This window comes from Coptis chinensis, chromosome 2 (assembly GCF_015680905.1).
Source record: "Coptis chinensis isolate HL-2020 chromosome 2, ASM1568090v1, whole genome shotgun sequence".
NCBI classification, from domain to species: domain Eukaryota; kingdom Viridiplantae; phylum Streptophyta; class Magnoliopsida; order Ranunculales; family Ranunculaceae; genus Coptis; species Coptis chinensis.
The window spans coordinates 112,328,829-112,351,433 of NC_141457.1; the positions used below are offsets into that span (position 1 = coordinate 112,328,829).

Below are 22,605 nucleotides of genomic sequence, written 5' to 3' on the forward strand. Positions count from 1 at the left end.
ATATATCCAGAAATTGAATATCGATAAATACCCATATCCTGATATTTTGTACTATGAAATTAACTACAAACAGACGGATAAAAAGATGGATGAAGTTCAAACTTAGCATAGGATACTCCTGTTACATAAATCTGATTCAAACTTAGCATAGGATACTCCTGTTACATAAATCTGACACGTCTGTATTCTATTTAGATCATTAGATGGCGTTTGGGCGGTTAGCCAGTCACGTAAAAAGACCTAATTTGGTAGAGAAAAAAGAAATCTAAGTGCGTTATGTTTCGAATACTCTTGGCTAGGCGAGTGTATTTGTCACAGACTCACATTACTACAGTAGAAAGTTTCCTACTCATCTGCACATTCTCAATTGTGAGGGACGAAGAGCCCACGTTCCGTCCTCAAAGTAATATGTCACTTTAAGCTGGAAAGGGCTACTAAGTTCTCCAGTCATGCCAGAATGCCTCAAAGTTTTGCTGGCACACACCAGGACCCCTGATTCCATCTTCCTATACTTGTTGCTTGTAAACAACACATTCCATCAATAACGAAAAGTAAACAACGTTCGAGTTTGACTGTCATGCAGTCAAGCTTCTCTAAATGAGAGTGAAGTACATTTCTATGAAGTCAAGATTATAAAGTGGTACAAGAAATAAAAATGAAAAATAAATCCCAAAATGCTGCTCCCATCTTCAGAGATGAAGAGTCCATCAAACCTTCCGCTTACTAACATCTCATCCATCCTAGCTATCCATAGAAAGGAAATAAACTGTTTAACATCAGCAGCAAAAATGACAGAAAATGTGATGAGCACGACAATACATCAGCTTGAAATCTATCACTCTCTTGAGGATCTTTCGGCAACTCGATTATGTACACCATCTTCTCCTAATTCTTACTGGAATACAATTCCACAATTAATATACTTGTATAGTGTGTTTATTAATCTTATTCACAAGGCAGTCAGTATGTGCCCTTCCAGTGGGCAAGTATATTCATGGAACAGGGTGGAGCGGATTTTCTGCTTCATCCATATTTAGAGAAAAAATGTCAAGGGGGGCACTAATGCAATCAGCACTTTTATGGTCCTTGGATCTACCATGTGGAATGCCTTGGTGGTGATCGAGATAGATCACAATCACTGTGATGTCATCATGAAAGTGGCGCCTAATCCCTTTCTCGATCTTTTTTATATCATCATATCTCATCTCCCTCTTCTTTGCTGCCTCCTGAAGGGCAGCTCTCACCAATCGCTTTGCTATACCCTGGGCACATCATTTGTATGTCAATATTGGCTCATAATGTGATTTTAATCCATAATAAAGAGGATTTGGAATTTAGAGGAGAGGATGACCAACTAGTTTTAGAGGGACTTACAGCTCTTGGGTTTTTGAAGACAATGTCTACAGCTGCATCGTCACTCAGTTGCTCCCAAAGGCCATCGGATGCAAATATCAAAAACAAGTCTTGTGGCATTAATTTTCTTATCTTGACAGAGGGTTCTGCTGTCATCACAGCTCGCTTCAAAGGAACTGGAGATCCAAACTGCTGGAAAAGAGGATCTCTGTGGAACTCAGGTTTCTTCAGATAGACATCGCCGATTGATCTTGATACCTAAAGAGAGAATCAAATGTTAAAAAAGAGGTGCAGGACACATGACTTTAAAGTATGGATACGCAAATAGACAATGATCGATAGTGATATATTCACTTGATATACATTATGTAAAGTCATACTGGATATCAAAAAGTCATGAAATCTTCACCACATAAAATTACAGTACACCGTATCAGCTCACTTTAACACGGAAAACACAGATAGAAAGAGCAAGCATCTAGAATCAATCAAATCAATAAATTTTATGTGTTTTCCTTATGCTTGGTATCAATCAAGTCAAGAATATAATATGACTTGAGAACTTACGAAGGCAGATGTGTACATGTAATCAAAAAGTCTACATGTACATCTCATGAACCTTTCATTTTATTTGATCCTCAAGTAAAGAGGCTAACATGTGACTCCTGAAAAGTATGATGATACACAAAGGAGAAAGTAACTGGAACAAGTGTTTGATGATTGACTCACAACTTCTAAGGATAAGAGAAGATCAGAGAATTCTTTTCAGCCAACAGTTAACAAAATAAAAGGGCATCGATAAAAGCAAAGATGTGTTTATGCTTGTCTACAGACATAATGAGAACCAAGAAACTATTTTGTAATACAAGTCATTGCTCAAAAGAATATTTTGCCCTTCGTTTTTGCTTTTGATTAGTTACAAAAGACTTCCAAACGCGATAAGGATATAACATTCCTTCTTTACAAAATCTTTACTTCAACCCTAAGCAAGTATTATCCAAACTTGCTTTCTAGTTACGCTTCAGGTCGCCATAAAACAATTTTCCAAACTTCATCTTTATAACAGAGTCAGGAAAATTATTTATGAATAATGTTACTTGTAAGCATACGCAGGTAGCAAAGTAGCATGGTGATATACTGGTTAGCAGCAGCTAAGTGGGCAAAAGTTACTAGTGATATCTTATAGAGACTGGGAAAAGCTGAAATTTAGGAGAAAGTCATATAAAGCACAAAGCAATCATCTATTCCAATAATATTAGACATAGTTCAATATCAACTAGAACTTAAATGTGAACCACAAGATCGAATCGAATTCTGCCACCCCTTAAAGTCGAAGTCCTCTGCTATAAAGGTATTACAATAAGTAGAATGTCAAATCAGAAAATTATAACAGCCATGGACATAAAGTAAAACTACAGCAAGGAAAAAATATATTGAAATGAAGAGCATAACAATAGAAAACAAATTGATACTCCATAGAAGAACATGCCTAAATCTATATCAGGAAAACTTGAACTCTCTCCACCCAAGAGTAGCTCAATAAGTTACATCTTAATTTGATGAAGTACAATTTCTCCCAATGAACTGATGGCAACAAATTGATCATACAGTAGTAATGCAAAAGCAATTATAGTATAAACAATAGACTCCCTCATAAAAATCAAGTCAGTAAACACTGAGAATCATGCATAACTGCCACTACTAATGTGAATATCTATACCTCAAATTGCATTTTGAACTAGTCAATCAGATAAATTCGTTCCAATCGGCTAAAATATGCATATCAATTATCAAGCAATCAACTACAAAGTAGGAAGCAGTTATACCTGAATAATACCCTTAATCCGCCAAACGCCTCGAGTATACACCACGACGTGCGCATCATCGGGATGTAAAGCCTCAACTTCCTTTCTTACTTCCTCAACAGCAACATTATGGTCAGTAGACAACCTTTCAGCCACAACTGGACTCCTCTTCCCTCCAGAAACTCTCCTTCCAAGAACTGCCCTCGAATCGCCAAGATTTGCCACATACAAAGTATCACCAGCAATAGCTCCAACCAAACAACAAGAACCAACAGACGCAATTTGAGGATGTGCCGTCCATGAATTCTTCACCAACTTCACAAATTCTTGCTCAGTTGCATCAAACGCTTTCTTTATAACATCTACTGACACACCCCCTTGTTCTATAGCCATCTCTAAAACAAGAAAAAAAATTAAAAATCTGAACTTGACTAAAATTAGTTGGAGTCTTGGAGATAAAATAAAAGAACGAGAAAAGAAATAGTATTTACTGTGAAGATGATGGAACAAATGATCGTTAATAAAGCGTGAAGCTTCGGGGCCACCATGACCATCATAGACACCAACATAGGTAACATTAGGTGAAGTAAAAACTTGACTTTGATCTTCAAGAGAAGAATTGGCTTGAACTACTGCAATTGAGTAATCACCAGAAGCATGTCGTTTTAAATCCATGTCCCATAATAGTCCATCTCCATTTTGACCAAAGCAGCTATCTAGTGGTTTTAAACAAGAACTCAACATCGTAATAAACTAATAACATAGAAGGAGATAAAAGATTATGTATAGAAAGATGATGAAGATTGAAAGAAAGAAAGAAAAAGTGTGTGTTTGTGTGCTATGGAGAGAGAGAGAATGAGAAAAAAGACGTGAGCTTGTTGGGTAAGAAATGGTGGGAGAACTAAAAGAAGTCGTGGCCTCGTGTCAATGCCGCGTTAGAGGAAGCCGAGTGCTTTCTTCTCTTCACACACGCGTGTGAATCACACTGGGTTCTCCACTTTTCGAAAAAAAATAAAATAGAAAATTATTTGTATTCATCTCTTTCTTTTAAAACGGAAAAATCTCATTTTAAACATTGGGATGAGGAGAATTACACGCAAGAAAATATAACATGGCTTATGTGTTATTATATGCAAATTTAATTTGAGTAGAAATCAAGTGAATTTTCCAATGCGTTGATGTTTCTATCTAGAAATCTGATTGATGGAGAATTGGAGATTATATTAATGATTCCATTAGACGATTAGAACTAAAGTCTCTTCCAGCTTATAAAAAAAAAAGACAAGAAAACAGAGTCCACGAGCTAGGTGATTACAAAGTTGGAAGTATCAATTTACAAGTTTGTGGACTCACACATGCCACAGGGAGTGACTCTCAAGCAACAGAGATCAGAGAAAAAACAATTCTAGATGACATTTTTTTTTTTAATTAGTCACAATGACCTGATAGATAAAAAAAGTCAAGTATACTTAGGTCAGGAAATTTGGTCGGATTTGACCCAAATCCGACCCGATTTGAATCTGAATAGTTTGGGTTTGGGTCGATTTTCATATTCGTTTATTTATTCGGGTTGGGTTTGGATTTGGATATATTTTTTGGGTTTTTTTTGTATTTTTAGTGTTATTATCGAGTTGGTCGGGTTCGGATATAAAATTTCAGTTTTATTTAGATTCGAGTTCGGATTCGGATATAACGTATCTGACCCGAATCCGACCCGTTCTCTGCCCTAAGTATACTCTTGACGTTAAATTAAAAACAGTTCGGATAGATGAAAGGTCTGAGTATATCCCATATACGAATTAATAAACCTGACCCAGCCCAGCCCAACCGAAATGATCTGGTGTATATAATATGAACAGTGATTGTTCATATTTCAACATAATATATAATTAGTAAAAACACCTATTGAAGTATTAACAATCAATGTTCATACCTCAATATAATGTATGATCAATAATAACACTTATTGAAGTATGAACATTCATTGTTCATACATCAGTATAAGGTATGAACTCTTACTGTTCATAACAAAATGACATAAAATATAAACTCGGAAAATATTTATTTCAAATTTGGATTATTTGTCTTTAAAGATTTTCACTTGAAAATTAGTTTTTCGAGTTATTTTCACCCAAAATTTGTCCTTGAAAGTAATTAAAAAAATTTATTGGTTTTGAGAGTAATTTTCACTTGAAAATGGGCTTTAAAACCAATTTCTTGCACATACTAATTAGCTCCTCAACTTGATCAAACAAATATAAACGACACGTTATGCTTTTTTTGTTTGAATCAAATAGCTTTAGCATTAAGTATTTCTGTAGAGATTTTTAAGCATACATAATTGCTTGCTTGAACTTTATAAGTTGCAATACTGTGTTCCCCTGAAAATAGAAAGTTGCATAACTGTGTGCTTCACCGATTTGGTGAGAGTGGTAATTCGTAGTTTCAACTTTCAGTTGAGTTTGGGCTAGACACAAACAAAAAAAATTGTCTTTAAAAGAATGCTTGAATGCAAGAAAGGGACATTGATCAGAAAATTCCGAGAAACTTTTATCCCTATCGTGGAAAACTAACGCGTTCAGACTTCACACTCTAGACAATTTGATTCCTTAAAGTCGCTAAACTCAAAATTCCTTCTTCGGTTAGACTGGGCTGAGATTTTGATCAATACGCGCGTTTCCCACCCTTTGCCCTAGACAAATATCTCTAAGTCAAAAACAACCCCAACTAATCTCATTTCATACACCAAAGTGCCAACCAACTACTTGTTAGTTTAGACCGTTATGACGAGGAGTGTAATAGTGTTGTATTGGAAATTTAGCGATTTAGAATGGGCGTTGTACGCAACAAATTCAGTGTCATTAGGATCACAAGGGTTAGTACTGGAGTAGGGGTTACAGTTGAGATTTTTTATTACTTCTTTATATTTTCTAAGTGTTGAAAACAAGAGAGTGACATACAGGCATACAGCCATCTCACACTTTTCTGTTGTGAAGTCTTGGGAGTGTGGAATCATTACAAATCCTCGTCAAGGTTATTTATTACTTTTAATTATAGGATGTGACAATTGATATGATTGTGGAGGCTTGAATTCCAGAAGGAGTCCGGCTATACAATAATCGAGTACTGGGATTCAATCCCGGTGGCTGTATTTGCACCCCGTGTCCATATATCACAGTACAAAATATTTATCGATATTTAATTTCTGGATATGTACGGTGGATATATTTCTATTTTTAGAGATAGTTGATATTATTTCACATATAAATATCATAAATATATCTAAATTATCAATAAATATCGTAGATATTGTAAATATTTTTTTATATATCATGATATATTATTTATATTTATTTGAAATATAATGGTAAATATTAAATAAAATTGTTATATATATAAAATATCGTCAAATATCACAAAATATTTCCAAATATCACAAATATCATTGAAATATTGCCAATATTTGCAATCATATATATTTCTGAACATATCGTGATATTTATATATTTTTTCTAAAATCTGAATAGATTTTCTCAAATATCGCGATATATCGGGATATTTTGTACTATGGTCCATTTTATTAACTAGTCAACCATTAACTAGGACTGTCAATTAATCGGTTTGGGTTGGGTTATGAAAATCCGAATCTGAACCGATAAGAAAATTGAGAATCTGAAACCGAACCGAATTGATAAGATATATTGTAATCCGAAATCGAATCGACCCGAATCGAAAACTATAAAATCAATTAAATTTTAAATTAAATTAATTAATTTTAGCCACACAATTGATAAACATATACAAAATTAATCATAAATATTACTAAAATATTATTTTATTGGTTTGGGTTCATATCGGTTCGGTGGAGAACAAATTCAAAACCAAACTAATATCTTATCGATTCGGTTTGATTTCAAATCGGTGGAGGACAAACAAAATTATCAAAACCCAAACCATTTTTTATCGGTTTGATTCAGATCGGTTATCGGATTATCAAAACCCATTGACAGTCCTACCGTTAACTATCCATTATTTCCCATATTTTTTTTACACTATTTATTTTTTATCTTAATTAAGAAATAAAACCCCACAAAACAAAATACCCAAAGCCCACTTCGTCTTCTTCCTTCCTTGTGCAAATACAACATGTCACCTTACATAGAAATGCTATCGAAATCTAAAAATCTGAAATATTACTAAAGAGCTTAAATTTTTTTTGACAATAATGTAGTATTTATGAAGAAGAAAATTCTAACTACATCCCAATTTGTTTGGGACTTAGATATGTTTAATAACACTCAACTCAAAGTCAAATTTAAGTTGTATTAGAGCATTATCAATGCATTGTTAAAATCGATTTCTAATGTGACAATTGACAAAAAAATTGGCAATTTTCGTCTCCAATGCACTGTCAAAATACCGTTTTTATTTTAACAATTATCAAATCCGAAACGGTGAAACCAAATTAGCGAGAAATATATAAATGAGTTGTACGTGACAAGTTTTGCCGTCCAATATATATATATATATATATATATATATATATATATATATATATATATATATATATATATATATATATTATTAAAAAATTAAAATTGCTTGATTTTGGATGTGGGGCCTAAGAAATTGGAATGGGACAAGTTTTGCCGTCCATAACTTTTTTAATTTTTTTTTAAATAAAAAAATAAAATAACAAATTAAAACGGTTGGATTTTTTTGGGCCCAAACGGTTGGAACGGGACAACGATTCCCGTCCGAAATAGAAACCCCAAATTTTATCCAAATGCGTTGGTAGTTGACACATTTTTAGCAATTTAGATCGATGAAAAAAACTGATGTGTCACAAAAAAATTTAACACTGTGTTCATAATGCTCTTAACTGTTGAGAAGTTTTGCCATAATATTAGGATCCAACAGAGATTGTCTACAGCAGGCGTTGCGTGTATTGACCTTATTAGTCTAGCTAGTAAGGTTTATCCTCTTACTAACTTGGTTTTTGAATTTTGGAGGGAGATCAACTTTATTGGGGTTTGAGAGGCGAAGCTGGGACTTTGGGTTTTAGGAGAGGAAGACGAAGGCAGGCTTAACTTTTGATATTTTTAAGAAAATAAAAAAGAAAAAGAAAAACTTAATAAATGAGCATCCCACGGTTATTGCACAGGTGGACCCTTACAGAACTCTTGCGTTTGCCGTTAAGATAGACAACCAATTGAATAAAGAATATTTTAGGAGAATCTGTTATTGAGAACAACAATATGTATGCATAATGGTTAATGCGCAGAAATGAAAACATTGATAAAATGGTTAGGCCTATACGTTTAATTGTAGGCCGAAAAATTGATGTTGGGATGGGAAAAAAACACAGACAAACAAAAATGGGTAGATTTTCCTCTCCTGGTAAGCAAGAAAATGGTCTACCTGGTGATTCCATAGTCCGGGATTTCGGAATTTTTGGAATTCCGGTAAATCTAAAAACCGAAATCCAATAAATTTCGATCCTATAGAATTTGGAATTTGGAATTCTTTCGGAATTTCAATTATTTCGACACTATATTTAAAATTTCAATTTTTTGAAAAACCGAAATTCCGAGCGGAATTCCAGAATTTCGTTCGGAATCATGAACTATGGGTGATTCCAAGTGATTCAATAAAATCTTCCGAAAAGTAACAAGCTAATAAGTAATAAGGGCATTTCTAAAGGGTTTTAGTACTTATAAAACAAAAGTATTAAACACTTAAAAGAGCAGATGAAAGATTGAAACTTGAAAATGTTACAAATACATGTAAACACAAACATCCATTTGAAGAATTGGGGGTAGGGATGGAAATTTGGCCTTAACGACCCTAATTCGGCCCTGACCGACCCGACCCTAAATCCTATAAAGCCCTTACAACTAAAGCCCTCACATAGTTTAGGACAGGGCTGGCCCGGCCCGGCACTAATGCCTTCTAGGGCAAGGCTAGGGCTAAGGTCTAAAACATAGGCCCGACCCTAATTCATCTCTGATTAGCCCGGCCCTATTTCACACTTTCACTATAAATACACGTACCATAATTGTCTAACTCTTTGTTAAATATTTTCAATTAAAATAATATTGTTTTTTGTAATTTATCATTTACACCCAATGGTACTTCCAATAACTTGTCTTATATAACAAAAACATTAACTTAAGCAGGTTATGTTAACAACGAAAGACTCAAATTTAATAAAAATAAAGACTTTATTCCTTTCGATCATCAAGTCAAACTCTATAACTTATTATTCTCAATTTCTTTTTCACGACTTACTTTTATAAATTATATTTTTATTCACATCCAAGCCAAGTCTAGAACTAAAGGTTTCCTTCCACACCATTAAAGTGAAAATCACATACAGACATTTGTAGAATAGTAAAACCAAAACAACTTTTGTGAGGAAAAATGACATTTGTAATCTTAAACCTTCTCTATCACTTGTTCAAAAGCCAATATTTTAATTTCCACATATAAAGCTTGAATTACTTTTAAATTAGAAAAATGTAAATATTATATTTGTTTGAATCTATTATGGAAATAATTTATAATATTGGAAACAGGTTTAACAATTTTTCGACCTTTAACGAAAAGCTATTCGTTTTCTTCTTTTATATCTATTACTTCTTCATTTAAAATGATAATATAATTATTTTGCCATGTATTTCAATGTTAAATGTAATTTTAGTGAGGTTTGGGTACAAGAAAAAACAAATTTCGAACTCTCGATGTACTTCAGTTCATTAGATTGTGGATGTGCTTTTTAAATTATTGGACTTATGGAGGCTATTACTAGATTGGTGGGACTTTGAGTTTGTAGATCATTGTACATTTTTGTAATATAAATGAGTTTTAAAATTGATGTAGTAAAAAAAAGAAAATATATAGTCTCAGCCCTAAAACCTTTAAATAAGGTCAGGATTTGATATTTAGACTTATGACTCGGCCCGACTTGATTCTATACTGACTTTAGAATCGGACCGACCCAACCTTAATATATGAAAGACTTTAAAAATTTAGGGTCGGGCTAGCCTGACCCAGCCCATTGCCCACCCCTAATTGGGGGTGGGGTTGTTTCTTAAATAATACATGCATCCAAAATGGTAGAAAAGGATGTCCAATAACGGCATATTCCACCATAACAATGATTCAATGACCCTACAATTACGCATGAGGTGGTCAGTCAATCCAAACTAAAGACTTGCCTTTCACACATCCGTTCGTGATTTCGAGCGGAATTATTCCATCATATATCTCAGTTTTTTTGAAGAAATTAAAATAATAATTTAAGGGTAGAAAAATACAAATTCTAAATTTTGCTTGGAATATTGTGGAATTCTGATTTATGGAGTTGTCGGAATTCTGACAATTCAAAAATCCTAAACTTTGTTTTTACATGGGCGTAACTTTATGCTCTTTAATATTTTTTTTGTTAGCTTTTCCGGCATGACACCCTTTGCCAATGTTTGCAATTTCATTTGGAATTTTGATATTTTTTGATTGTTTTTTCAAAAATCAAAACGGCATTGAAATCACAATGTAGTGTCAAAATTCCAGGCCAGTATCATGATGAAAATCTTCCTAATTTTTAGAGCTGTCAGAATACTAACAATTCCAAAACCCTGAATTATGACTTCTGAATAATAATGTGATAATGCAATGACTATTATATTTGCACATCTATGGAACTATGGAAGTAATCACAAACAAATTTATGTAATTAGTCTTTGTGCGCTTGAGGCACTGACACAACACAGTTCAATTACTTCAATCTAGCTAGTAAATTCGGAAACCATGCCTACAAACTATGTTCCCATCAGAACAGCTGTTAGAAAAATGATTTGCTCAAATCCATTTAAATATGAATGAGTAGTTTGTCTCCCAAGTTACTCCACTTAAGATTAAATGAGTTTTTTTTTCTTGAAACAGTATGTAATGTGAGAAAAACCTTTTCAAAATGATGCATTTGTTTGAAAGCGATAAGCATTATGCGAAAAGGTCGCGACCTTTTTCGAAATGTGCAGAATTTGGTTTGAAAGCTTGATTGCATCATCCGAAAAGGTGCAACCTTCGAAATAGGCACCGGTTCAAAGATCTTTATATCTTAAAATGGTGTGTCCTTCGAAACATGTGACTTTTCAAAGAGTTGCTTACTTTTTCCCAAGAGTCATTTGTGTTGTTTCGAAAAGGCACCACTCACCTATAAATAGTAGATGAATTTGGAGAGAAAAGGATACCGGATCACACGAGTTCGATCTTTATCTTCTCCTCCGTTCTTAGTCAAATACTATGTTGTGTTATTTGAGTCCCATAGAATTGAAGTGCTAGCTTTCTATAGAAGGAAATCCGTTCTATCTTGGGAGATAGTTTCCCATCAACCTTCAAGCACCGGTGAGGGGAAAATCTGTCTTAAGGACATAGTGTATCTACACTAGGCTCGGATTTAATTAAAAGTACAAGACACTTACAAGACAAAAGGTTTGTATAGTTTGGTAATTGGTAAAGAGTAAGTACAATTAAGTTGTATATTCCTAACAACTTAAAGACATTTTTTTCTTCTTCTTCTTTACCGAACGTAATTTGTTTGTTTTCTTTTCTTTTGGTTTAAGGAAATAACAAAGTGTAGTTATATTTCAGAATATGGCAACACCACTAGTTACTCCTGGTGTTACTGTTCCTACTGCTATTTCCCATTATGTTCCTCATGGGGAGAAGCCTGAAAATTTCAATGGAACTGATTTCGCTACCGCAACATAAGATGCTCTTCTATCTGACTACCCTGAACTTGGCAAGGTTTCTATTGGATAAGGCTCCTGATGTAAGCCCTGATGAAACCGACAAGGAGAAGGTTTTAGCCAAGGATGCTTGGTTTCATGTTGATTTCTTGTGTAGAAATTACGTCCTTAGTGGGTTGGCTGACTCATTATACATTGTGTATAGTGTGTTCAAGACTGCTAAGGAACTTTGGGATTCGTTGGACAAGAAATACAAGAGTGAAGATGCTGACATGAAGAAATTCATAGTTGGCAGATTTCTTGATTTCAAAATGACGGATAGTAAGACCGGCCATAAGCCAAGTCCAAGAACTTCAAGTAATCCTCCATGATGTCATTCTTTGAAGGAATGACCCTAGGAGAATCTTTTCAAAGTGGCTGCTATGATTGAGAAATTACCACCATCTTGGAAGGATTTTAAGAACTATCTTAAGCATAAACGCAAAGATATGAATCTTGAAGAAGCTGATTGTCCGTCTAAGGATGAGGAAGATAACCGCCTATCGAGAAGAAGGGCAAGGATCCCATGGTGGCAAAGGCCAATGTTGTGGAAGGATCAAGTGCTAAGGGAAAGAGGAAGCACCAAGACAAAGCTCAAGGTGAAGAGAGTAGCGCTACTAAGTTCAAGGGCAAGTGCTACAATTGTGGGGAAAATTTGGACATAAGGCAAGTGAATGTCGCAAGCCAAAGAAGTATAAGAAGCAAAAAGATGAAGCCAATGTGACAATGGACACGCTTTCTAATAATGTTAATGACATGAACCTATCTGCGTGGTTTCGAATGTCTCATGATTGGAAATGAAAGGGAATGGTGGGTGGATCCGGTGCTACTCGCCACATATGCTCCAACAAGTCGATGTTCACCACTTATCATCTTTGTGGAAAAGGAAGAACAACTCTTTATGGGAAACTCTCTACGCCCAAGGTTGAAGGCAAAGGAAAGGTGGTGATGAGGTTGAATTTCCGGAAAGGAACTAACTCTGAATGAGGTGCTCTATGTGCCTGACATTCGCAAGAACTTGGTTTCTGGGTCGCTGCTGAGCAAGAATGGCTTTAAGTTAGTCTTTGTTTCTGATAAATTTGTACTAACTAAGAATGATGTATTCGTGGGAAAGGGCTATCTTCAGGATGGGCTCTTTAGGATGTCTTGTTTTACTATTGCGCCAAAAAGCGCCAATAAAGTTGAATCTTCTGTTTACTTGATTGAGTCTTCACATGTATGACATGGTAGATTAGGACATGTTAATTATGATACTTTGCGTAGATTAATTAATTTGGACTATATACCAAAATTAAAAATAGAACCACACCATAAATGTGAAACTTGTGTAGAATCCAAGTTGACCAGATCATCCTTTCATTCCATTGAAAGAAGTACTGAACCTCTAGACTTAATACACACAGATATATGTGATCTTAAGTACGTGCAGACTAGAGGTGGTAAAAAGTATTTCATTACTTTTATTGACGATAGCACTAGATATAGTTATGTTTACTTGTTGAGAAGTAAAACTGAGGCAATTGAAGTGTTCAAGCATTATAAAAATGAAGTTGAAAATCAACTAAGCAAAAAGATTAAGGCTATAAGGAGTGATAGAGGAGGTGAATATGAATCACCTTTTTGAAGGTTTCGCTCGAACATGGAATCATTCATCAAACTACGGCTCCTTATTCAACTCAATCAAACGGTATTGCTTGAGCAAAACCGAACTCTAAAAGAGATGATGAACGCTATGTTGTTAAGTTCGGTTTGCCCCAGAATTTGTGGGGAAGCTTTGCTTTTACGCCAATTACATTCTCAACAAGATTCCTAACAAGAAGACGCTTAAAACACCATACGAATTGTGGAAAGGTTATCAGACTTCCTACGAATTTTTAAAAGTGTGGGGGTATCTTGCTAAAGTGGAAGTCCCTAAACCTAAGAAGGTGAAGATAGGACCCCAAGACTATTGATTGTGTATTCATTGGATATGCAAACAATAGTAGTGCATATCGTTTTCTGGTTCATAAATCAGAGATTCAAGATATACATGTTAATACAATTATAGAGTCAAGGAATGCTTCATTCTTTGAAAAGACGTTTCCGTATAACATGTGTATAGAGTCAAGTTCAACAAAGATAACTTTAGATGCTACAACTAGTAACCATCCTACACAAAGCGAAATTGAGAAGGAACCTAGACGTAGCAAAAGGTCAAAGACGTCAACGTCTTTTGGACCTGATTTTCTAACATACTTGTTGGAAAATAATCCTCAAACGTTCAAGGAGGCAATGTCATCTCCAGAAGCTACTTATTGGAAAGAAGTAATAAATAGCGAGATTGAATCCATAATGCAAAATCATACATGGGAATTGGTAGATTTACCACCAGGTTCCAAGACTTTGGGATATAAGTGGATATTCACAAAGAAATTTAAGACTGATGGATCAATCGACAAGTATAAAGCTAGACTTGTGGTCAAAGGCTTTAGACAAAAGGAAGGATTGGATTATTTTGACACTTACTCTCCAGTTACAAGAATAACTTCCATAAGGATGCTAATAGCAATAACATCAATACATGGATTTGAGATACATCAAATGGATGTAAAGACGACATTCTTGAATGGTGAGTTAGATGAAGAAATATACATGGAACAACCCGAAGGGTTTATTGCTCCTGGACAAGAAAGGAAAGTTTGCAAGCTTGTTAAATCTTTATATGGATTAAAGCAAGCACCTAAACAATGGCATGAGAAATTTGACAATGCAATGTTGTCAAACGGTTTCAAAATAAACGAGTGTGACAAGTGTGTCTATGTCAAAAGCACTCAAAAGGGATATGTCATTGTTTGTCTCTATGTAGACGATATGCTAATTTTGGGTAGTAATATGGATGTCATAAAATCTACCAAACAAATGTTGTCTAGTAAGTTTGACATAAAAGATTTAGGTGTCGCTGATGTTATCCTAGGAATTAAGATCTCTAGGATGGAGGATGGACTTGTTCTATCACAATCTCATTACATTGAGACGATTCTTGACAAGTTCAAGAAATATAACATCACACAAAAAAGGTCACCAGTTGACGTAAATCTTCATTTAGCCAAAAATACTAGAGATAGCATATCTCAACTAGAATACTCTCGTATACTTGGTAGTTTAATGTATGTCATGAACTGTACAAGGCCTGACATAGCATACTCTGTGAGCAAGCTAAGTCGATATACGAGTAATCCTGGCAGAGATCATTGGACTGCCATATTGAGAGTTTTGGGATACTTAAAGTATACTCAGAATTTTGGTTTGCACTATACAAGATATCCAGCCGTTCCAGAAGGGTACTGCGATGCTAATTGGATATCTGACACTAAAGACTCAAAGTCTACAAGTGGATATGTCTTTACACTTGGAGGTGCAAACATTTCTTGGAAATCCTCAAAACAAACGCGTGCATAGCGAGGTCCACTATGGAATCGAACTCATAGCATTAGACAAGCCGAGAAGAAGCGAGTGGCTTCAAATTTCTTAGAGGATATTCCAAATTGGGCTAAAACATCGTACAAAGTGTGTATACACTGTGATGACCTAATCTGCTATTGGTAGAGCACATAGTAGCATGTATAATCCGAAGTCTCGACATATACGCCGTAGACATAATACCGATTAGACAATTTTTTCTCAAATGGAGTTATCTCAATCGACTATGTAAGGTCAAAAGATAACATTGCGGATCCGCTTACAAAAGGTTTAACAAGAGAGCAAGTAGAAAGATTATCAAGGGAATGAGCTTAAAGCTTTTGAGATAATCAACCAAGAGTCATCATAATGGAAAAACCAACCTAGTTATTTGGAGATCCCAAGATCTAGGTTCAATGGGCCAATGAATTATGTTAGTGATTTAGCAGCGAGGAGAGTAATATTATACTCTAACCCATTCCTATATAAGGCAGGTGCATATCTGGCCATGAGAACCGGGATAAGTCAAGCTTTTAATGATTTACTATATCTTAGAAAGTTATGTTATCCAAGTGGAGCATTGCGGGATATTCTTTATAGAAATCACCTATGTTAGTGCGAGGAAGTGGGGCGCTTCTATGAGAATTTTAAAGACAAATGTCTCAAAAGCACTATCCGAAACCAAGAAGTGTTCAAGGCCAAAATGAACACAAACGTGAGAACCATGAAGATTCGAGGCGATGCTGCGTGAAGATGATTGTCTAGGTTTATACAAGCTACCGATAGTTCAAGGACATTAATTGAAGTCTACCGATCGTCCAATTAAATCGATCGTCTTTCACTAAGGCAAGTTCAAGGCCTCCCATGCTACTTGACGTCGCGGTATCTTTTCATTTGTAAAAGAAACAAATCCGATGTTTATGATAGAAGAAGCCAAATTTTCATTCATGTGGGGATTGTTAGAAAAATGATTTGCTCAAATCTATTTAAATATGAATGAGTAGTTTGTCTCCCCAAGTTACCCCACTTAAGATGAAATGGGTTTTTTCTTGAAACAAGATGCGTAATGTGAGAAAAACCTTTTCAAAATGATGCATTTGTTTGAAGCGATTGCATTATGCTAAAATGTGCGACCTTCGAAATGTGCCTTTGGTTTGAAGCGATTGCATCATGCCGAAAAGGTGCAACCTTCGAAATAGGCATCGGTTCAAACAAATGATATATGCCGAAATGGTGTGTCCTTTCGAAACATGTGACTTTTCAAAGAGTTGCTTACTTTTTCCCAAGAGTCACTGTGTTGTTTCGAAAAGGCACCACTCACCTATAAATAGTGGATGAATTTGGAGAGAAAAGGATACCAGATCACACAGAGTTCTGATCTTTCTCTTCTCCCTCTGTTCTTAGTCAAATACTATGTTGTGTTCGCTGAGTCTATAGAATTGAAGTGCTAGCTTTCTATAGAAGGAAATCCGTTCTATCTTGGGAGATAGTTTCCCATCAACCTTCAAGCACCGTGAGGGGGAAAATCTGTCTTAAGGACATAGTGTATCTACACTAGGCTCGGATTTAATTAAGAAGTACAAGACACTTACAAGACAAAAGGTTTGTATAGTTTGGTAATTGGTAAAGAATAAGTACAATTAAGTTGTATATTCCTAACAACAGCAACATCCACGCGAATTTGATCGTGTCATAGCATTTGGTGTACACTTCAACCATGCCTACAAACTATGTTCCCATCAGAACAGCAACATCCACGCGAATTTGATCGTGTCATAGCATTTGGTGTACACTTCAACCATGGGGGGTTAAAAACTTAAAATACCCTTCCAACATATTCTCTGTGTAGAAAACTCTGAAAGTTTAGAGTATTTCCAATGGAGGGTATAAACTGTATAGAGTGGAAATTTTATATTCTAGATGTAAAAAAACTCTATCCAATAGAGGTGCTAAACTTTAGGTAATAGACTATTAGTTGATAGACGGGGTGAGGAATTCTCCATCTTGCTATCAGTTGATAAATATCCCACGTGACACTTGAACACACGTTTGGAAAAAAAAATGTTCGGACGTCACTTGGAGTGTCGTCCCTATCTATTTTTAAAATCATAATTTGAAAATTTTAAACTCGGACGACCCACTTGAAATGACATCCCTCTTTAAATTAAAGAAGGACATCATTTCAAGTGTCATCCGAGTTTAAAATTGAATCTTTTTATACTTTTCCATTGGAAACAATAGAGAGTAGATATTTATGGGTTATACAATAACTTACAATTAGAATTGTAAAATCCTAATGGTATCTAAGTGGAGTCTATGCGGAGGTGTAACCTCTATTGGAGATGCCCTTACAAATCTACTTTTGCACCTCGGCTTTATAATTTTATGTAGGGCATGGGCTAACTTTTAAACACTGGAGATATTGATTCAGGCCCACAGTTCCAGCCTTTCAGGCTCATTTATCCAGCTTATGTTATGGCCCCGATATTAAAAGCCTATGAACATAAGTGAATCTCCAGTTCGGCAGTGCAAACTGCCTAGTAGTCGGACACTCCGATCAACTTTGAATGTTAATTGCAGAAACTAAAAGAAATGCTTGCCATTGTAGAACATACGCTAGAATGATAGTACCGGACTTCTACACTACTGGACGTCTGGACTAGAACAACAACCTGTCAACCTATAAACAGCTCATGCAATCGGCCTGTCAAAACTCCTAAATCTGTTTGTTGTCATCCCAAATCACTCTGATTTTAACCTCGGACCCATCCAAATTCTATTAGATAAATGGCCAGACTGATGTAACAGTTATTAGCAATTCAGCTAGTGGTCAGAGTCCAGCTTTCATTCGAAGACGGGAGACCATATATATAGATATATACTGTGACCCACTGACCCTTCAGCACGGCACCAAGGTACCCAGAAACTGAATTGTTATTATCATGTATGAGCACCTATCTGTAAAAGTTCCTATCAGTTTTGTGTATGCGGAAACAGTACTCAGAAGTCATAAATCACAAATTTAGAAGATGCGCCAATCGGCCAATGCTAAAATTTGTGACATGCGATTTTTGTGCTTGGGAATCAAACTATTTGAGGATGGGCAGCAACTGGAACTCTTTAACTTTTTCTTTTTTCGCAAGGGTTTTTTTACACACTTGAAGTCTTCAGCCTTGTTGTTCTTTTATTTGAATTCTGGCACTTGTGTTTCTCTCTCGTGCAAGCTTAGGAAACGCTGTTTCCAAGTCTCTCATCAGTCCTCCACTACCATTGTCCAAAAAGCGTCACGCTTTAATCATGACCGACACCAGCACTCACTCACAAGCCACACCTTCACCTGCGCACCTGATCCACCAAACAATTTTAAAGTAAAAGCCCAAATAGTATATCTCTCCAATTTGCTCCTTCATTTCCGCACCTGATAACAAATTGCATCTCCTCTAAACTTTTAAGCTGAGTGTATCCTCTGACCTTTTACTAGATAATAAAGAAAAGTGCACATAGAAAGTTCAATATTATTTAATTGCATTTTGTCATCGAAAGCCATAAGTCAGTTCAAGCCTTCAAGGACGTCCATAAGTTGATTTCACTGCCTATGTGTTAAATTCCTAACTGCAATCTGTAATCAAGTTGCATCTTTGACCCGTAACATTACTAGGTATCTCCTTGCACACATTGTGAACTTCTACATCAAGAGTCAATTTTCTAGATGCTTGTAGCCTTGGAAGATATTGAGGTTGATCTTTCTTATCAAAGAACTCAGTAGGTGAATTGAAAAAACTGATTTCTTTTCCAATCTGCAAGCCACCTATATTAAGGACTGACATATAGTCAAACTCAGATGGAGGTACATGTAACTCAAATAGGGATCTTCGTCTGAAAAGACAATCAAAGATGGAGTTACATCAAAATACTTAAAGAACATAGCAAAACAAGAATCACAGCCTTTTCAGAAGGATGAAAGCAGAATGCAGAGTCTGTCTTTAGACTTTAGGATTATATCTCTAAATCTCTAAGTACGAATAATTTCCTACAAACAAATCTTCAAATTACAATTAAGACCAATTAACAATTAAAATTACAATTCAGTGGGAACATCTGCGATTGATAGCTCCTTCAACCACTCAAATGTTCTTCTGTGATACAATTCTTGCTTCTTTTCTTTCTCCGTCTTCTCCTTCTCTTTCACTTCTTCTTTACGTTCTCTTTCATTATAAACGTTCTTCTTCTTCTTTATAACAATAACTGTTTCAACTGCATTAACTGAGCATTTGCAATTCTCAAAATAATATCTTTCTGCCTTCTTTTTCTTCTCTAGTTTCACTTCACTGTCACTCTTTCTACTACTGCTACTACTACTACTTCTACTATTAAAACTGGTTTTCTTCTTGTTGTTATTTCGAAGTTTAAGCTCTTGCAACTCTATCTCAGGTGTTTTCACCAACCCCAGTCGGAATATACCCCATATTGTGGAGTTTCGACTCCGGTTACAGGCATTTCCTGGTTTTGCACCAGAATGCAAAATCTGAGGATTTGGGCTTGGGTGGCTATGAAACTGGTTTCTGAGTTTGGGTTTATAGGTGGAGGTAGTACTGCTAGTGGTAATGGTGGAGTTATGACTTCCAGTACTGTTGCTTCTGCTACTATGGCTAGTGAAACCACATGATGAATTATGATCCATGGACTCCGCTCTTGATTCACACCTGTTTAGATTCTTGCTTTCTTCTTTAGTACAAGGTAACCCAGCTTCAGAACTGACTGAAAGGCGTAATGGAAGTAACTGGCCTTGAAAAAACACTTGGTCAGCTGCACACATCTCTGATTCTGTTAAACGGGAACCACTCAACGAACCAAATGCGAAGTCTTCAGCTTCTAATGATTTAGTTTCTTCCGCGGCGCTTTGTCGATTCTCCTCATTGTTTACACACACTGGAAGATCACAGAGAGATAATGTTTCTTCTTCATCTTCACCATCAGAATTGTGATCACTCCATTTATTTTCATCACCACCACATCCGTCCATTTCTTCTAACACTTTGGTTTAGGAGTTAGAACTTGGGGCTGAGTTTATTCTCATGTGAAAGTATAAAGTGAGAAAGGAATGGTTGTGGTATTTAAACAGAAAGAAAAAGTGGGAAGATATTATGTGATAGACAGATGGAGTTTAAAGAAGTAAAAACAATTAGTAAAGTGATTAGTAAAATAAACAAATGTACTAAGAGAGAGAGGAGTTGGTTTGTTAATTGCAGGCTTCCCTAAAAGCAAAGTACTTCTCTTTTGTTTCTATCATGTTGTTGGAATTTTGAAGAACTGCAATTGCTGAGACGGCCTGAATAGATGATGAGTGGTTGTCTTTTTTTTTTTTTAGTTATTTTGAATCTCAGTTAAGTTAGTGGATTGTTTAATAACAAAGGACAGGCTTTGTTGTTCTGTCTCCTTTTATTCTCTTGTTAAACGTCTATATGTGCAAAGTGGGGGCACGGAGGCTGTGGTGACTACGTTTTGGATGAGGTAGATAGAAAACAAAGTATACAGAGCAAATGTTGGCTGTAATTTATCCGATTCTGAAGAGGTTTTCTTTTACTGGTAAAGATTCTAAAAGAGGTTAAGTAGTGGCCATCTGTTTATACTTCATATCGTATATACATTACACAGCTATGGTCTATGGCATCGATGGCAAATTTAAATCTTCATACTTAACCTACCATTTTTATTGATTTTATGACATATTTTGCAGTAAAATCAATGACAAAACAAACTGCTAAGGGGAAAACAAAATTTTCCTATATGCTCAATGCATCATCGGACATTTAGTTATGTTAAATTTTGCCAAAAAGAAAACAACTAGAAATTCATTTCTGTGGTTCATATTTGAGGAGGCTTAACTGATGATTTTTAAGGACGGCTTGTGATAATGGAATTTGATTTAATATTAGATGCGAGGAAGTTTGTCAGGGTTGAGAGTTAGTCAATGGCTTCATTATGTTTTGGGTCATGTAGACAGTGAGGGTCAACTAAAACTATTGGAGTATTGGTGCAAGTGTGCAACAAACAATATTACTCGGAATGAAACAAGCACAGGTAAAAAATCTGCATTCAAGTGGTATTTTCACTAGATTGTTTGAGCCTAGATTGATCTAAACTTGTCCACGAGGCACTAGTAACGAGTTCCTCTGCCAATAATCTTGGTTTCGTCTAATTTATGTCGTTAGTCTACGGGTTGTTTGTTTTTTTGACTTTCAGCATTCAGAGCCTCTGAAAACTCAAGTTTCAGCATTCAGTGGACAAAATCTTGTTTGTTTTTTCAAGTGGTTTCAGCATTCATAGACAAAAAAATGGTTTCAGCGTTCCGCGCTAACTTTCGTGCTGAATGCTGAATTGAACTGTTGAAAGCAAAGAATTCCACCCTGTACCCTTTGTTTATTTTTTTTTGGAAAAAAATATTTTCACTACAAAATACATCTATGCACCTTTCTTTGTCTTGATCTTTTGTGTAAATGGGCACCAACAATCTTTGAATCCATTAATATCTGAAATCGATTTTCAGGGGGTCATAGATCGATAATGGGTGGATGAGAGAGACAGAAAGAATTAGGTTTTGAAGATGGAGAGAGAATGAGGTTTTATTTTGGGGATGAAGGGTTCTTATTTAAAAAGTAAATTTTGATGTCTTAACATGACATCTGTATTTTAATATAATTTTGCTCATTTAATGCGTTGGGTTTTTAATTTTATTACAACTAAAATTCTTATATTTTATATATGTAAAACAATAATAAAATGACTTTGGATAAATACATTTGTTCATCATTACTTGCTACAAGCAATTATTTTGTAGTCTTTTAAAAATAAATTTCTTGATTGTCCAAATAAAAATAGAATAATAAATTCAAAAGTGTTTGTGTTCAAAATAGATAAAAGGGTGAAATTGTCCAAATAATTTATATTCAGCATTCAGAGCCAGGACATTATGACAGAAAACAAATATGTTTTTCAAAGTTCAGCATTCAGCATTTAGCATTCAGAGGGTGAGTTATTCAATATTTAGCATTCAACATTTAGAGGCTCAGAAAAACAAACAACCCCTACGTGTGTATAATGGGGATGGTAATTTCATACTCAGGTTATTCGTGGTTTAAAGAACTTTATGATGTGCATGTAGGTAGTGTATGCATTGAGGTTTACAAAAGGAGTGTAAAGGGAAGAACCTTGTGGTATAA

General features: G+C 35.3%; 2 protein-coding genes across 3 annotated transcripts; both read right to left on the bottom strand.

Moving 5' to 3' along the window:
• Positions 1 to 542: 542 nt before the first annotated feature.
• Positions 543 to 4,307, bottom strand: LOC147520764 (Protein phosphatase 2C family protein). Of its 2 annotated transcripts, none has more exons than XM_086592268.1 (4): positions 3,650 to 4,307; positions 3,180 to 3,553; positions 1,375 to 1,611; positions 543 to 1,262 (listed from the first exon to the last, which is right to left on the bottom strand). In XM_086592268.1, the coding sequence occupies exons 1-4, from the start codon at positions 3,900 to 3,902 to the stop codon at positions 993 to 995; spliced, it is 1,134 nt and encodes a 377-aa protein (XP_086448394.1). In that variant the 5' UTR covers positions 3,903 to 4,307; the 3' UTR covers positions 543 to 992. The 2 variants fall into 2 exon arrangements, with proteins under 2 accessions (XP_086448394.1, XP_086448393.1); XM_086592267.1 differs by having other exon boundaries at positions 3,180 to 3,541; positions 3,650 to 4,032.
• Positions 4,308 to 19,337: 15,030 nt separating this feature from the next.
• On the bottom strand, positions 19,338 to 20,668 carry LOC147520765 (uncharacterized). The gene has a single exon (XM_086594983.1). The coding sequence runs from the start codon at positions 20,406 to 20,408 to the stop codon at positions 19,464 to 19,466; it is 945 nt and encodes a 314-aa protein (XP_086451109.1). The 5' UTR covers positions 20,409 to 20,668; the 3' UTR covers positions 19,338 to 19,463.
• Between the last annotated feature and the right edge of the window lie 1,937 nt (positions 20,669 to 22,605).

Coding starts and splice junctions, on each gene's coding strand:
- LOC147520764 (XM_086592268.1), bottom strand. CDS start 3,902: ATGTTGAGTTCTTGTTTAAAACCACTAGATAGCTGCTTTGGTCAAAAT. Junction 3,554..3,649: donor TTTGTTCCATCATCTTCACA/GTAAATACTATT, acceptor TTCTTGTTTTAG/AGATGGCTATAGAACAAGGG. Junction 1,612..3,179: donor GGATTAAGGGTATTATTCAG/GTATAACTGCTT, acceptor TTCTCTCTTTAG/GTATCAAGATCAATCGGCGA.
- LOC147520765 (XM_086594983.1), bottom strand. CDS start 20,408: ATGGACGGATGTGGTGGTGATGAAAATAAATGGAGTGATCACAATTCT.